This window comes from Lates calcarifer, linkage group LG16_LG22 (genome assembly GCF_001640805.2).
Source record: "Lates calcarifer isolate ASB-BC8 linkage group LG16_LG22, TLL_Latcal_v3, whole genome shotgun sequence".
Lineage (NCBI taxonomy): Eukaryota > Metazoa > Chordata > Actinopteri > Centropomidae > Lates > Lates calcarifer.
Genome location: NC_066848.1, coordinates 3,003,378 through 3,020,055, shown reverse-complemented (window position 1 = coordinate 3,020,055; position 16,678 = coordinate 3,003,378). Strand labels below are relative to the sequence as shown.

The 16,678-nt window shown below is 40.5% G+C and overlaps 1 protein-coding gene across 1 annotated transcript in view; it reads left to right on the top strand.

The window, feature by feature from the left end:
* Positions 1-11,472: 11,472 nt before the first annotated feature.
* The window catches only part of zmp:0000000755 (phosphofurin acidic cluster sorting protein 2), a 44,626-nt gene continuing 39,420 nt past the window's right edge, over positions 11,473-16,678 (top strand). Inside the window, exon 1 of the mRNA XM_018680220.2 lies at positions 11,473-11,826. Coding sequence (XP_018535736.1) covers positions 11,615-11,826 — 212 coding nt within the window. The 5' untranslated portion in view covers positions 11,473-11,614. The remainder of the gene's footprint in view (positions 11,827-16,678) is intronic.

The following is a 16,678-nucleotide window of genomic DNA, read 5'->3' as shown; positions in this document are numbered from 1 at the left end:
GATGGTGCATTTGTTAGTTCTTATGGACAGGGCATGCTGAGCATTAGATCTCACCCACATTCCTCCACAGGGGTCTCCAATACAACACTAGTTGTTTGCTGTGGGATATTGTATGTTTGGTTTTTCTTTTTTTTTTTCTTTTCCTTTTTTTCCGAGAAAGTTAGATAAACTCATGGTCTCCCAGTGCAAGTGCAAGTTCTTCAGTTGTATATGGGACTACTTTATAATGTCTTGAACAGCTCTTACAACCATATCACTGCACACACAAAAAAACAGGTTCTGTCTTAAGCACCTCTGACATTATTATCTCCCCTTCCACTAGCAGAGGCAGAGGCAGAGGTAAGCGCTCCAAACACAAGCCAAGCGTCCATGACAAACCTTGGGCTTTTATGGATTTTTTTCTCTGCACTTTTTAAAGAAGCTCAAGGGATGGCAGTGATGTCAGTCTACCACTGTAATCCAGCATTTGTGTGTTTGTGTTTAGTGCTAAATAGCAAATATTTGCATGCTAACAGGCTAAATTTAAGATGCTGCTGTGCCTGAACAGAGCTGCTAGCAGGACTGTAGACTCGCAGTCTTGTTAAAAAAAACTGTACACGTTAGCTCCCATCTTAGGCATATCCAAGACTTAATGTCCACTATATACAGGACTGGCTTTCTCAGAAAGCTGCATGCTTTTGGACTTTCTAGCTAGAAATATCAGACTCTCCGCTTGTTTGACATGATCCTACTTACATTTATGCATGATAATGTGACGGCTCACATGGGCCCACAGAACATATTTTAATCCTAGTTTATTCCCCCTGGTGGCTCGAGCAAGGACAGGCAAAGAAAGTCGACACCAATTTAAAGTTAGTTGAGCAATTAAGCCGGCAGCTGTGGTTGAAGTTCATACTGATTAAATAAAAGGATAATTGGAGGTGATAATTGTGGTGGATAGGCATGAAGATACACGTCCATCAGTATGATGTTCAACCTCTTTTGTATTTGCTTGTTTAATGTGACTTTGTGGTTAAATGGTCATTTGAGAGGATACTGGCTAAATGAACCAGACCAAATCAAGCTTCTAGTTTGAATTTCTTTGCAGAGCCTTTGTTATATTTTGACATCTGACTCAGTATCTGTTATACTGTTTGTTAAGTGCATCTGTCAAGCCATTCAAAGTCTCCCTCTAAGTAGCTAAAGCCAAACAACCATTAACCATTTCTAATCCTCATGCTATGGCCAAATAATTTCCCCATCTTGCTATCAGCTTTAGCACTGCAGTATGAAAGTTAATAACCGGAAAGTCATTGCTGGAATTCAATGATATGTTTATGGTGATAAGGGGCTATTAATATTGGTGTGAGAGGGTAAATGAGGTGACTGGAACTATAAGCTGCTTTGTGACTATGCATCGGGCTGAGGAGAAGGAGCTGAGTCATTGAGGTGACAGTGTGTGGACAAGATAATGAAAACTTCAATAATATCTAAGAGAGGGAGAGAAGGACAATAAATCTGTAATCTGTGCCCCAAGATGTGATAACCCATTACCCACATAAAGATAACATCTGGTCCCCACACTCCTCCGTGGCATGAGATAACAGACCATTTTACATTTCAGTTTCTTATGCTTTTCTAATCCCTCGGCCCAGGCAGTGCAAGCCATCCTAGTAATCATCTGCACAGCCACATATAAACAAGCTCTTAATCTTCTCGAACCCAAAACTTCAGAAAATTAACAAGCCTCATTTTGTGTAAGCGTGCACAGCTGTTTCCCATACAGGCTTGAAATGACCTGAATTTACCAGTGAGCCAATAATGTGTTCCAACTTGGCGTTTAGTTTTTGAAATTTGTATTTTTCCATATAATGCGAGCCATTAGATATAACGACCTGATGTCATTTACAATTACTGCAACCATCTTGCAGCGTATCTTGAAATTGAAATTCTATCTCAACATTCTAAGTGTTAGTTAGAGAAATTGTTTCATCTGCTTTGAAATAAGTGTATTCTCTGTCATTTCTCTCTCTTCCAAACAGTGACAGCTGTAAGAAACAAGGAAATCATTTCAGAAGTCCATTCAGTATTTTGTCAGACGCTAAAATATCCCCAAAAATACTTTCTTTCTTTGCTAGATCACAGTTCTTCATGTTGCTGTCTGCTTTATTTATACTTTGCCTTCAGGAAAACTGCAGCTGAAGAGACACTATTAAGCAGCGTTGCAGGTAAACATGGAAAAATACTGGCAACGACAAAGTACAGCCAAATAAAGAAAAACATTTTTGAAGGTGAACTTAGAAAAAAGTTTTGTTTTGTCAGAGCTAACTGCACAAAATAAATCAAGACAATGATTGTTGCCCTTGATGGGAACAGAATTCAGCCTCCAGCTGGAGAGGCGACAACCTTGCAGCTTCATTGTACCATGCGATGAACTGTGTGGGTGTCTCCACGTTTAAATGCACAACCTTTCAACATTGTACTGATGAAGAGTTATTTTAGTTCGTCTATGTAGAATTAACAGAGTGTGATTTAATAAATGTATGCTTTGGATCAATGCTTGACATAGCCTGAAGCTCCAGATATTCTGTTCATATATCTGGGTCAAACATCCCACTGAGAAGCCAAGTTATGTTTTCCTGAAAGACAGAGTGCTTTGATTTTTCAACTCGGTTTTCTACCTGTCAGTTTCCTGTGATAGTCAACCGTGTGTCACAATGTGGTGTGTTACTTCATGTGATTTTTGCCCACAGTTACACAAAATACACTAAAACCTGTCTTAATTCACAAGCAACCATATTCTGTTCAAGACTTTAATGTTATAATGAAATACAGTTATGAGACAACTGTAATGTAATCCCAGTGGGTAAGTGATGATACATGGTGGTAAAAACAGAACATTAAAAGCAGGCCAGAATTAACCTTCCAGGGAACCTGGGGAAAACAAATTAGTGTTGACCTTCCCTCCTCCCAGGGTGCATTGTGTTTGCATCTTGTTCTATTTAAGCACCCATCAGGTCAGGTAGGAATACTACATGCACCTGGTTTGCAGTATGTCATTTCATTTGTGCTATTATCCATGAATATCCATGAAAGCAGCATATCAAACCTATTCAGACCTGATTTTGACAAAGGGCCATACAAGAAAGGAAATAATTGGCATAAGGCAGGAAGGTGCATTAAAAGGAATAATTCAACATTTTGTGAAATACACTTTTGGGGCATATAATGACTTGACTATGACCCAGCAAAGAAGAAGTTCCAGCATGTAAGCCTCCATAAAACCACTCATTCATTCATTTTCAAAAACTAATTTTATACAGATGGGTGGCACGGTGGAGCAGTGGTTAGCACTGTCACCTCACAGCAAGAAGGTTCTGGGTTCAAGCCCCGGTGACATGTTCTCCCTGCGCCTGTGTGGGCTTTCTCCAGGTTCTCCTGCTTCCTCCCACAGTCCAAAGACATGCATTAGGTTAACTGGTGACTCTAAATTGCCCTAAGTTGTGAATGTGAGTGTCAGTGGTTGTTTGTCTGTATATGTTGGCCCTGCGATGAACTGGCAATCTGTCCACAGTGTACCTTGTCTCTCACCCAAGGTCACCTGGGATAGGCTCCAGCCCTCCTGCAACCCTTATGGATAAGCAGTATAGATAATGGATGAATGCATTTTTGTACAGATTAAACAAATGAGATTTTATGTTAATTAGAGAGAGAGAGAGCTTTCATGGGCAGAGACAGGCTAGCTGCTAGCCCCTTGCTGCCAATCTAAGCTGGCTGTAGCTTCATATGCATTTATTTCAGATTTGGTCAGAGGATAAACCTCTAGAGACGTATCGTGTCGTTTTTAAGGGGGTCCTCAAACCACAGGAGAGGCCTCTCGAACAGATTTAACAGACATGAGAGTGGTATCGATCTTATCATGTGACTCTGTGCAAGAAAGTAAATGAGAGCATTTCTAAAAATGCCGAACTATCCCTTTTGAAGACTTCAAATGATATTGTACTTGAGAAGGGCGTACTGTATATAAATTGTTTGTAATCCAGTCTTCCTGAAAAGTGAACATTTCTTTTAAATGGCTCTCCCCCAGTACATTACTGAAGCAATTAAATAGCAATAAATAGCAATAATAATAACAATAACAGCTCTGACTCATGCCTTCAGCTTCCTGTCATCTCCAGCTCGCTCCTCACTCCTCCTGAAATCACACAAATGAACTGATTAAGTGCATTAATTAGCCCAAGAATTTTTTTCATCCTATTGTGATTTTAATGTAACGAGACAAGAAACATGTGGAAATAAATACAGACAAATGTGATTACTAATTAAAGGCATCTATTTAGCAGATCCACAAAGATTCTCTGAAGTAGTGGCCATCAGTCATGACACAGCATTTTAAAGGTGACTACTGTGCTTTGTCAAGTAAAGGCAACGATGTGGTTTCTGGTCAGTTTTATTATATCCACTTTGACAGCTACAGTAAATATTTGCAGTTTATTTCAAGTTTTATATGGCACAAGCCCCAAAACATAAGTCTTAGTTAAATATGTGCCACTTTTATTTTGTCAGAATCTAATGTTGAAAGTATACAAGTCACACACCAACGCACAGCCTCACTTTGACAGCATTTAGTTTTGACAGGGGTCAGGAAAAAAACTCCTGACATTTAAAGCTCACCGACAAGATAAAGTCAGTGCTGTTTTTCTGTTTTGGCCCTTGGGGCAGTGTTTGCAAGGTGATCCCTTCCCTGTTCCTGTTCTGCTCTGTTGGTAAAATCAGATATGTCAGTTTTCCATGTTGTCATGAAGTGTCCATAGGCACAGTGGTGAAGGACATCTGTGGCAAGTTATGATCAGAGGTGAGGTCAAACATGGCATGTTGACATTCAGAATGTGCTGTGTGCTCCCTGTCACAGCTCAGTGCCTGCTGAAGGCTAACTTAAAGCAAGGATGAGCAATACAGTGATCACTTTATTTGGCAAGTTCCAGCATCTTCTACTGGCTCTCAGGAAACAGTGGCATTTCCACTCCATCACTGGCAGCTTGGATAAAGGTATCTATCCACAGTACAGTGTGGGTGGTATTAGAAAAACAGCTACATCCTGTCAGACTTTATCACAGCCATGCTATTTCCTTGAAGTGCCCATCCATCCTTTTACTGCAGTTCAATACAGATGAGCTGGAGAGCCTGAAGCAAGTACACCCATTCACACATCAAAGTAAATTTGTTTAGAACTTCATGGTCCAGTTGAGAAGTTTTTCAGTGTGGGTTTTGTTTTTGTTTTTTTAAAGCGTGATAGTGAATCACTGATACCATGTTTTTAGCTTTGTTTGGCTTAGTGTCAGTACAAGTGCTATAGCAGTTAAAGTAGCATCACCATCCTTGTCATCTTCATTGCTAATGATCCCTCACCAGCTTCCCACGCACAAACACTTTGAAACATGACCAAGGCAGAGGAACTGCTAGTAGGGGTTAAAACCAAGTTTCTGCAGTGTCACCTCTGTGGTATCTCCTGATGAAAGGCTGAAACCCTTTTGCACACATGACAAATGAAAAGTTAAGTAAACCATCCAGCATCCGACTGCACATTTCTCCAAAGCCAGAAAATGTCAAATGATTTCAGGCCAGATGGAAATGTCAAGTTGTGGTGCTGCCTGTAAAGAAGACCCTGTTCTCAGGGACAGCTCTAACCTACCACTGCAATTCTTTTTGAAATAAGTTGATAAGTTACATTTCTTAGCCTGTTTACCTCTTTTAAGCAGGTTGACAAGTGATTGCTCCTTTCAAAAGTATCAGATATGACATTTAAATCATTTGGAACGCATATTTCAATAATTGCAACTGAGATGCTGTCAGTGGAAACAAAAATGAAAAACCCTCAAGTGAAACAAATTTTCTTTCTGAGTAAGTGGTCATCCCAGTATGATGAAGAAAATCTGTCAACATAGAAAATATTTCAGCTTGGCAGAAAACAGATAAAGATCTTATGATTAGTCTTGACAGTTCATGTTTTGTGTCGAAGCCTATCCTTGGATGGGCATGATAAGCACTGCTGTGCATGCTCTGCATCACCATGGCTGCATTATTTTGCATGTATGCTACAGATACTGTTGCAGGCATAGCCTCCAATGGCATTGCAGTTTAAAGATGGCATTTCAGGACAAAGACTTGCTTCTCGTTAGGTGACTTCAGGGAATACTGTGATAGACAGATACCTTTTCAATTTCATGGCAAAAAGTAGCCAAAGTTTGGGTTGCCTGATTGCAGCAGAGTTCAAAGGATTGGGGAAGAGCAATCAAACGTACCCTGGGGCTGCCATTTTGGATATCTGGGTTAATAGTGGAGAAAACATGTACTAGCAATCCAGCTACAACTCCAAAGCAGAAAATAATCAGCTAAGCTTAAAAGGACTCATTAGGAAGAGCTTTCTCTGTGAGAAACATGTCGCCGAGCAGGGAGTTTCCCCCTGCGCCTCTTTTTACTCTGGGAAATCTAAATGCAAAATGATTCCTTTCAACAAAGGTTCCCATCTGAAAGCATTAAGGAGAGGGGCAGAAAGAGAGCAAGCTGGCAGGTGCATTTCCTGCATCTACTTAAATGGGAATTTTAATGGCAGCAGAACATTTCCCCTAATATTGGCTCTTGTCCAAAGCTGCCTTTTGTAAGGCTACCTGGCTTTGCAGTGAGGCCAGGTCAGCCCTCACAGGAGATGCTGTAGGTCTTCAGGATTCCTGCAGGGCTTTTGTCTTTCCTGCTACTCTCTGTTGTCTGTGGCTGACATTCATGCAAATGGATGTCATAGCTCAGTGTCTCTTGTCTCTCTAGGTTGCATTGTCCAAAGTGGAAACACAGTGAGTGTCAGGGGAATTTACTCATACATTCTTCAGAGATCAATGGAGCTGCAGTGCTACCGCTGAATGGATGACAATTATGAATGCGTTTATGCAGAGCTCATGTACTGTAAGATCGAGATGAGATTCGAAGCTGGCACTTGGATCTGTCTCCTGATTTACATACTGTATGTTCTCATTCTACTCATTCCATCACTTTTTCATTTCCCTCTGCTGTCTCTCTTCTTTTGTCCTCTCCTGCCATTCTCCGCTATCTGTGTTTCTTCAGTATACTGCTATTAGTGCAAATCTGAAGATGTCTGAGGAAAGAAAACAGACTGGTGATTTTATTTGGCTCAAAATGTTAATGCGCTCTGCGTAAGGAGAGTTTCTATAAACAGGCAGCAAAAAGTCGTGTTGGCTAGACTGAATGGGAACGTCAGTGTCATTCATGTGCAAATACACATTAAATGCACAAAAATCTTAGACGCCTCTATTCACAGAGGCATGCTTGCCATGCTTTCTTTGTAACATGATAAAGGGCTTGTGTTGAGGAATCTCTCCTTTCAGTCATAACCTCCAAATGGGATTTTCCTGTTGTTTTGTTGGTAGGTGGTGAATCTGTCCCTTTTCCTCCGGGTCTCAGCTTAGCCACAACTGAAATTTAAATGCATACTTGGTTTCAATGGTATCATGAAGATGTGTTTTGTAAATGATATGACGTATGTTGTCCTCCTTTAACTAAATACAACATTAACAATGGAATCAAACAGGGTTTTACAGTATTTTCAAATGAATGAGTTTTGTAACTCAGGTTAGACTTCTGATGGACAACCCACAGGTCTAAGTTTGTCCTTGCTGTTTACAGTTGTCACCCAGAGATCTTCTTCTGTGATCACAGGCAATTTCAATTTCACCTCCTTTTCAGTATTTGCTCTCATTTATATTATCAGTACTTAATCAGTATCACAACCCAAACCATGCAAGGAAATAATGATAATACCTGAGATGAATCAAAAATGCAGGAAATTGTACATCAATTGTGTCATAACAAAGGATATAATCCATGAGAAATAATATCTTTAATTTGCTAAGCTTGCAAAACCTTAATTAGATCAGCAGCTTATCTGCAGAAGTGTGATTAGTAGTGAGAGGTGTACAGAGAGCTTATGAGGGAGAAAGAGATGTGCCTTGGATTGATCTGCTCTACTGTATCAGGGCATGTGGCAATCTTTCCAGCAGATTACAAATAGACAGGACCTTTAAATTGCGTCTGACTGCTCACCAGAGACCAATCACTCTGAGCTGCGACCGGAGCTGGCTGTAATATGTGTGTGAAATGAGAAACATAACAGTAACACTGTGCACAGTTTCCCCTGACGAATGAGACCCCCTTTAAACTCATATTAAATGGGGTTGGCTTTGATAGACCAGAAAGTTAACCCTTTTCTTTCACCCTAGCTTGAGAGATCTCTCCAATGTCTTCTGTTCGTGAACCACTTTGGTGAAAACTGACACAGGCATCAACCTCAGAGAAATTAACTGGAGGATGTGCATGTTGATATGCTTTGATTTAAAGTCAGAACTGAAAACACTTAAAATGTTCATGGATACAGTTCAAGTCGAAAAGATGACAGCTTCTTCTTCATGTCTCTTTTAATCTTGTGCAGTTATCTTCTTAATCATAAACAAAGTATGCAGATGCTGACTCTGCCTCCAGATGCACCAACTCAGACAAATACTCCCTGTGCTCCAGGTATCATGCAACTCCCACACACAATATTCACACTTCTCTTCAGCACAATGCTGCAAAGTTCCTCAGGGGTCAGCATGTGGCTGCACAGAATTTCTCCTGTGCTTCTCAGGTCATCATAAACACTTCTCATTAATGTGTCAATATGGTCCATATTTTGGATTTGACTCATATAGGCATCTACAGTGACAGCACTGATATGTGCCTCATTCTAGAGCAATAACATAAAAATCAGATTTGGTTCATTAGATGTATTGCAGTGAAAAAGAAATGTCTGGTGGTTCTGATGATTCTTAGAGAGAGGTACAAGGGTAGGCCCTTTTCTCCACTGGTGTCACCGTTCATTGCACTCACTTTGTCAAGGTTTCATAAACATTACAAGGGCCTTATGCCCTTCAAATTCTAAATTTAAAGAAGCATATGCGTGACTGCAATCTGTATAAGCCCTGTGCAGTGATTCAGAAAAGTGCTGTTTTTAGCTTGTAATCAAAGGCTCGCTCATTAAAAATGTCTGACTTTGATGGGTGAGGAGGTGGCAAGCAAACAATGTCACAAGCCTAAAACAATAGCTCACACCTAAAAATAAAAATCTGCTTGGAAACAACAGTTGCTTTTCGTCACTGTGACATTATGAAAGATCTGTGTTTTCCAATCCAACATCTGTGAAAGAATAAGATGCTGTTACCTAACACACGATGTATGCAATTAGTATTGTTCATTGCCTATATATGCCTACTTCAGAGAGATGCATTGCAGTGTTCACTCTCCTGTCTTTGTTGAAGACTTTCAGCTGGCTTTAATGATGGGAAAATGCCCTGCAACCTCTCCAAAACATCAGCAGCCTCTTCTTTGCTCCAGACCTTCCTGCACTTGATATTAGGATGCAAGCAATTTCTTTGATTTTGTGGGAGGAGGATGCCTGCCACTGAGCAGGTGTTGTGTGACAAACTGATGCTCGGGTATTTTATTCTCTTCTCTAGAATTCAATAAAGGTGAAAGGCTGGCTTATAAAGTGTCAGACTGTTGTGTTGTGGAAACATCAATGGTGTCACAGTGTGACGATATATACATCCACCCACTCACACTTAGAGGAGGAGGAGGTTGAGTCAGGAGGGTCGAGCGAGCAGGGAAGAGAGGAAGAGAGAAGGCCAGGGAATAAGAGAGGAAGAGAGATAATTGTTCTTTTAAAATCCATCCTAAAAATGCAAACAGCCTGCCATCTATTGGATGAATCACAACATGCAGAAGATAGTGTTAAATAGCCCACTTTTTGTTGTAATGCTCTTTTTAAACACTGGGTGGCGATGCACTCCACAACTTCAGTTGATGGTCATTTTAACACTGCGGTCATCAGGCTTACACTATGTAGTAGCATCTCCAAATTAAGGAAGGAAATGACTATAAAATGTAAATATCGGAGGGAAGTCAACATGAGCTGATTGAGAACCGAGATTCAGCTTGAAAAAAAAACTGACTGACCAGATAGTTTACACATCCAGGCAACTTTATATACAAAGAAAAGTCAGTGATTTCCCTGTTCAAGAATGCCCTCATTTATGAAAAATAAATTGTCTGACATGTAGCTTTCTTTAGTCTTTCTTTCTGGTGCTGTATAGAAAGATTGTCTTGCCTTACTTTGCCATGGATAAATTCTATATGAACTTGATCTTGTGTGAATGTATTGTGTTATGTTTGCCGTTATAATTATTAACAACCTCAGAGAATGTTGCCACTGTTACAGTGTGGAAGATTAAACGTTGTCAGGTGTACAGAGTTGCCTGTGATTAGAGATTAGATGTTCACTCACAAAGCAAAGGTGAAACTGCCAGCACTAATGACTTGATAGAGAGAGAATGTTTTCCCCTAAATGATGCATTGGTTTTACATCATCTTACTGACTTTTTGTTATTTTTTCCAGTTGGTTTAAACAGGTTGTCGAGCACATTACCCAACCCTCCTGAGCATGTCAAATCATGTCCGTTTTATTTGATCCTTAGTCACAGTTACAGTCAATGAGTTTCACAACATGTGCATTATAAGAATGGATCAAGTGTCAAGTACCAGGTGTTTGTGGTCACAGACTGATGACAAATGATGAAGATGATGATGATTACCATAGCAGCTCCTACTCACTTGAAAGTGATTTAGAGTCACAGATTTATGTGTGACTTTTGTAAGGATTGCAGTTAATGGTTAGCATTAGTGATACAAACACAGAAGAAAAAAACCCTAGTGATCACGATGTATAGGTACAGACCCAATCTATACTTTTGTAGTTTTGTTTCTTTTGATGTATCAAAAATGCCCTGGGATTAATATGATTTGGGATTTTCTTTCTTTCTGACTGAAATGCAACATAACATGTAAGCTGACTTCTTCATAAACACTCACACTGAATTACACTGACCATTGGTAAGTGTGTACAGCCAATATAAGAGAAATCAAAAGGAATGTAAACCGTAAAGCTCTATACTTGCCATTTTTCTTTGTATCTGTGTTTTTTTTTTTGGTCTGAAAATGTGGTATGTGTGTATATTAAGCTATATCCTCAAAATACATCAATCAGGTGCATGTATTCTTACAGGTCTATAGAGCACAGACCACAAACAATTAGCTGTCAAATTTGGTGTTGATGTTCCTAGCATTTCAATGTAAGTGCCCCATGACATTTCTGCTTTTATTAACAGCTCACAGTGTCAAGAAACAGAAATGGAAGCGTGAAGATGAACATGGCTCATATTTTCTGTAATATCACCGTGTATGATAGTTAATCCTCAGTAGTCCTAAATGTATCCTGATTATACATAGATTCATATGTAAAATGAGTGTGGCAACATGTTTTGATGGCTAGGTAATAGTAAAGATGTCCCACCCTAAACGCAGGGACGTGCTGCCCTCTATCAGTAGTGGCATGCCCCGCCCCGCCTATCAGCATCTCCAAGCAGCGTAGAGAGGAGCTGGGAGTCTGGAGGAACAGGAGCAGGCAGCACAGAGTTTAGCGGCTCCCGCGTTCGTCCGACACTTAGCTAGAGCTGCTCCCCAGGCAGTGGAGGTGATGATGGCGGCGGCTGTAGAAAGAGGAGGCGTTCGGGCCGCTTTCCTGAACCCGAGCAGCGGTGGCGGTGGTGGACCAGCACCGACAACCCTCCCGACCGGAGCGTTAGCCGGGGCTGTGGTCCCGGGCTCGGGCTCCGGCAGCATGCCTGTCCCCATGAACCTCTTTGCGACCTGGGAGATAGACCGATCATCCCCAAGCTGCGTTCCGAGGTAACGTTAACAATGTTGTGTTAGCGTAAAAATACCACAAACCACAACGTTTACAAATCACCACATCGTTTAATAAATATTAGGCTAATGTTGGACAAAACAACGCCCTCGGTGGCTGTAACGTTGGGCAAGACAGGCGAGCTGCTATACATTTCCAAAACAGTGTTGGGTTGGCTAACTAGCAAGCTAACTAGCAAGGTGGCTAATGCTAAAGCTACCTAGCAAATAGCACTTGTGTTTTTCTCCCATGTTTCGTGCTAAAAGCGCTTTGTTCATGTCTTATTTTTCGTAATAAAGATGCAGTCGGCTTAAATGCCCGATGCTAAATTGTCATATTTGCACTAAAAACTTAAACGTGATACTCTAAGTGTGCAATTGTTTTGTTATCAGTCGGTGTTTTGAATTTTATTTCCACCGTTATGAGAACTAGCTTAAAAAAGTTCCGTTAACTAGTTTTATCAGTTTGTGGCTACGTTGTTCAAAGCTTTGCTGATATCACATTTTCCTGTATCCGTGCAGGCCTGTGCTTGAACTGATTTACGGAATGCATGCCACCTAATAGCAACATAACTATCTATAAATACAGTGACATGGATGCCGCTCGTCTGTAGCTGGCTGGCCATTTGAAATCCACTTCATTTTCGTGTTCATGTTTATGTTCGGTTGTCCCTGTGTAGCTCAGCGTTTGCTCACAGGTCACTTACAGCCGTAACACCACAACAAATACAACTACTCATAGTGTTGACACAGCAGCTGGCACCAGGAGAGAGTAAACTGTTTTGGTTGTCACTTTTTGTGTATGCAAATTTTACTCGCAGTCATCCGCATTGTCTTCATGTTATTCTGATGACACCGTTAAATATCGAGTACAGCAGTAATATTCAGTAATAGTCTGTATTAGTATTCATCGTCAGTGTGCAGGCGTTGCTGCCACCTGACCAGAAACCTCTTGGGATCTGTGGGCACATTAATCAGCGTTGACCTAGATCTGTTCCACTCATTGGGAGAGAAGTGGGCTTGCAAGAGGAGGGCTTCCTCCACAGTCGATGTGCGTGTGTGTTTGCCTGCTGCCTCTTTAGTGTCCGCATAAGTATGCAAGTGTGAATGGAAATCACAGCATGCGGAAAACATGGATAATTTACAGTGATAGTGATCTTTCTAATTGCAGTTTGACTATTTTCTTTTGTCTGTTGTAACTTAGCTCATTTGAAGCTAACTAGAATGTGAATGGTTCACTACCCAGATTTATGGTCGTTCTATTTCAGAAAATATGATTCCATAATTTTTTTTTATTTTATCCTTTGAAAGGACAATTAGATTTTGTGACCTTTATCTCAATTTTGCCGCAGTAAGAACCTATAAGATCACTGATGTTGGGCTTGGATGAAATGCCTATGGTTTTCAGGCTCTTTTCTTGAGTCATCAATAGATAAAACTGATGTTCTGTACAAGCCATTGCAAATGTTGCATTCTAACATAAGACTTCTAGTGCTGTATGTTTTAAGGCTGCTGTCTATCAGAAAAAGCAGGGGACATGTCAGTGCATTTATAGAGTGTAACACACATGGCACATTGATTTCCCACATCTCTGCCTCTAAACTATCTGCTCTCTCTGTATAGAGGATGACATGCATGGTGCTGTATCAAAGATGAATAAGGGTGAGGCTGACATGGATTATTAATGAGGTGTAGAGTAAAGGTTTACCAGTTATTGTTCAGCATAAGACTGCAGTAGCTGCTTGACACACGTCTTTGTTGATGTCTGGGGTAATTTGTTAGATCTGATAATGTAATGGAGTAGAGGTCATCTTAGATAATGATGTATGACAAAATTGTTGAGTTACTTTAAAAAGTCTTGTTGAAATTTTTGTTGGATGTGATGAGTTGTTCACAACATTTTTTAAAGTAATTTGCCAAGCCCGTTTCTGCCTTATGTGTTTTTTTTACACCACTTATCCTAGACTGGTGTTAAAGGTTTTGCATGAAGTCCAACCCAAGGCCTGTTTTGGGGATTCTGCCTTGGCATTCTTTCAGGGGCTGGGCCATTTTGTGTGCAGCTGTTTGCTCCCCCACTAGCCTTTAGCAAATGTGGGTGTCCAGCTAAGTGGCATGGATTCAAATGAGGCCATGGGGCTGCAAGCAATTGATGGTTTTATTGTGGAACATCACACACAGCTGTTGCTCGTTAATAATTACAAGATACTCTGTTTTAAAAATCGATTCGTTAAAGCCTCAAAGCTCTACTGAAAGCCACGCTTAGGGGAAAATATTTTATTCACAATGGAAAATATGTTTGTCCGTTCTTGTAGGCCCTCTCAGCATGAGATTGTTTTTCCTGATATTTTTGCTGTAGATACACCTATGGCTCTGGGCCACTAAAGGACTTTTTTTTGGCTTTCTTCTGTATGTACTTCTTGACTAGTACAAAGCTTAAGATAGATTCATAGAAATATGTGTTATATCTGTTATTTTGACAAGGAGCTGTTCACTCTTAACCTTGCTGTTATCAATTGCGTATTGTAGCTAAATGCAACCATTAGCTAGTGCATAAGATTTTATTGCTGTGTGTGATACAGTATTTGACTGGTTTCTACCTGCCAGGCGAAGGGTTGTGGCAGCTTTATCCTTAACAGGCCTGTTGGAACAGTTGGACAAGCATTGTTTCTATTCCAGCACTGCCATTTGTGCCAGTCTGCCACCCTCAAATGTTTCTAATACCATGTGGTATTGGTGTTGGAGCTTATTTCTTAAAAGCTAAGCTTTTTTCCCCTCATTATATTGTAAAGTAACACAGAACCTCTTGAGGGGGTGCTGAGAGCAGAGACAGTCTACCCTGCTTTTTGTCCATTTTGTCCTCAACAAATAGCTGACCAATGCTTTGATAATGCTGCTGAGTAACCAAAGATAGCTAAGAGGTAAAATGCACAGGACAGCTTTTTCCAGTATTGCTTAATTCAGTGATTTCTTCTAAAAGATACAACCTGTATGTCCTATGTTTTGGATGCATGTAAACTAGACGTCAGACAGGGATCTCACTGATGGGGCTACCTTGCTTGTGGAAAAAAGGTGAACCACTGCTCCTGGATGTGGTGCAATAAGTCGAGAGGGGTTTTTGTTGTTGTTGAAGAGAAGTATGCCAGTAGGTTGTGTTGTGTTATTGCCATGGTGATGATCTAGATGATTCCTTTGGTGGCATATTTTTACTTCTGACACAATGCTGTGAAATACAAGATTAGCTCGATGAATTTCTGAGACCTTTTTGCTTCAGCACAGACACATTTAGGTACAGTTGCTTGGTGTTTTCAATTGATGATTACATAGCAAAGGATGCATAGCTAAAACGATCTCTTTTGTCATGATGAAATTTAATGACTTTGTATTAAACGAGGGGTTTAGCAGCATGCTTGGGAATCCACCAGCTAGAACTATGGCAAGGCAGGCATCTGTTGATGTATTTGCAAGGATGATACTAATGCAGAGGTCAGGATGGTGTTATGTTTATCTACTAATGATAAAGAATGTGTAGCAGTGTGAGAGGGCATGTTTCTTACCAAGTTCAAAGGTCTTTTACAATCTGGGATCAAAAGTTATGACCTTTACCCTCATCATTAACGTGGTGGGAGCGGAGCACCCAAGGAATTTGGTCATGTTTGCCATACAAGCTTACCAGGCTTCATTGTTTCCATAATGGCAGGGAAGTTGTTATGGTAGACATCTGTTACCAATCTGCAGGCTCTCCAAATACACATTACAGTCCTATTTGGGTCATTGAATGAAAAAATGTCGAAAAAAGAACTGGAGATGTTTTTCTTGTTTCATTTTCAGTCCATGATATTTGCTTTGAGTATATATCTGTCTTTTAAGTTTGACTATCTAGGTTGCAAGAGGTGAAGATATCTTAAAGGTGTGCCCACAAGCTACAAAACAACATTTTTCCTCTTTTCCTCTGACGTTTATCACTGCTGAGCAGAGCATCCTTCTTTCTGGCTGTTTGATTCATGTGAGTCCCAAGATGACCTTATTCTCTTGTGAGTGGCAGAGCCTTATCTCAGTAGTAATTGAGTGTGCTTTGCAGGCTCTGGTCAGATGTTTGTTTCTTCTGCCCCAGTTCTGTGTAGTGTATCAAACTGATGTGCGCTGTGTATGTCAGCAAATAAAGAAAATAAACAAAAACAAACGCAGGCCCAGACTGAAGCGAATATTATTGTGTCGGCTTTGTTCTAGGTCAGTGAAGATGAAGCCATCAGCTACAAGTCTTTACGTATCCCTTATGCTGCAATGCATACAGCCATTTATTATATCCTGAAGTTTGAGTTGTTAGTGTGCAATCTCCAGTGGCCTTAATCTCTCAGATTTAATGTCTAATTCTCTGTATGTTCATTTTTAAACCTAAGATGAACCCACTAAAACAGGATCCAAATAAAGGAGGCCTGTCTGTCACACAGTATGAGCTTACTTTACCCTTTCACCTCCTCCATAACCCTGCCATCTCAAGGCTTGGATATTGTTTCTCCTAGCAGGGGAGCTTCAGTAATCTGATTTCATAACAGGAGAAGAAGAGCTAGTAATCTGACGCTGCACACAGACACAGTCTGCTTAATCCTCTGCTTCCTTTTGGAATCATAAACAAAGCCCCATCAGCCTTCTCCAGTGCCCTTCAGGATTGTGACACAGCACTCCATGTCAGTGAGTGTCATGTTCACAGTCTTTGTTCAGCTGCACCGACACAACTGACAACTGATGTAGTATATACAGGTATAGAAATGACAGTGTTACTGTGATGTCAAAGTCAAACATCTGCTTAGTATGTAGGACCATGTCACACTCTGATTAAACTATCCCTCTCTTGTCT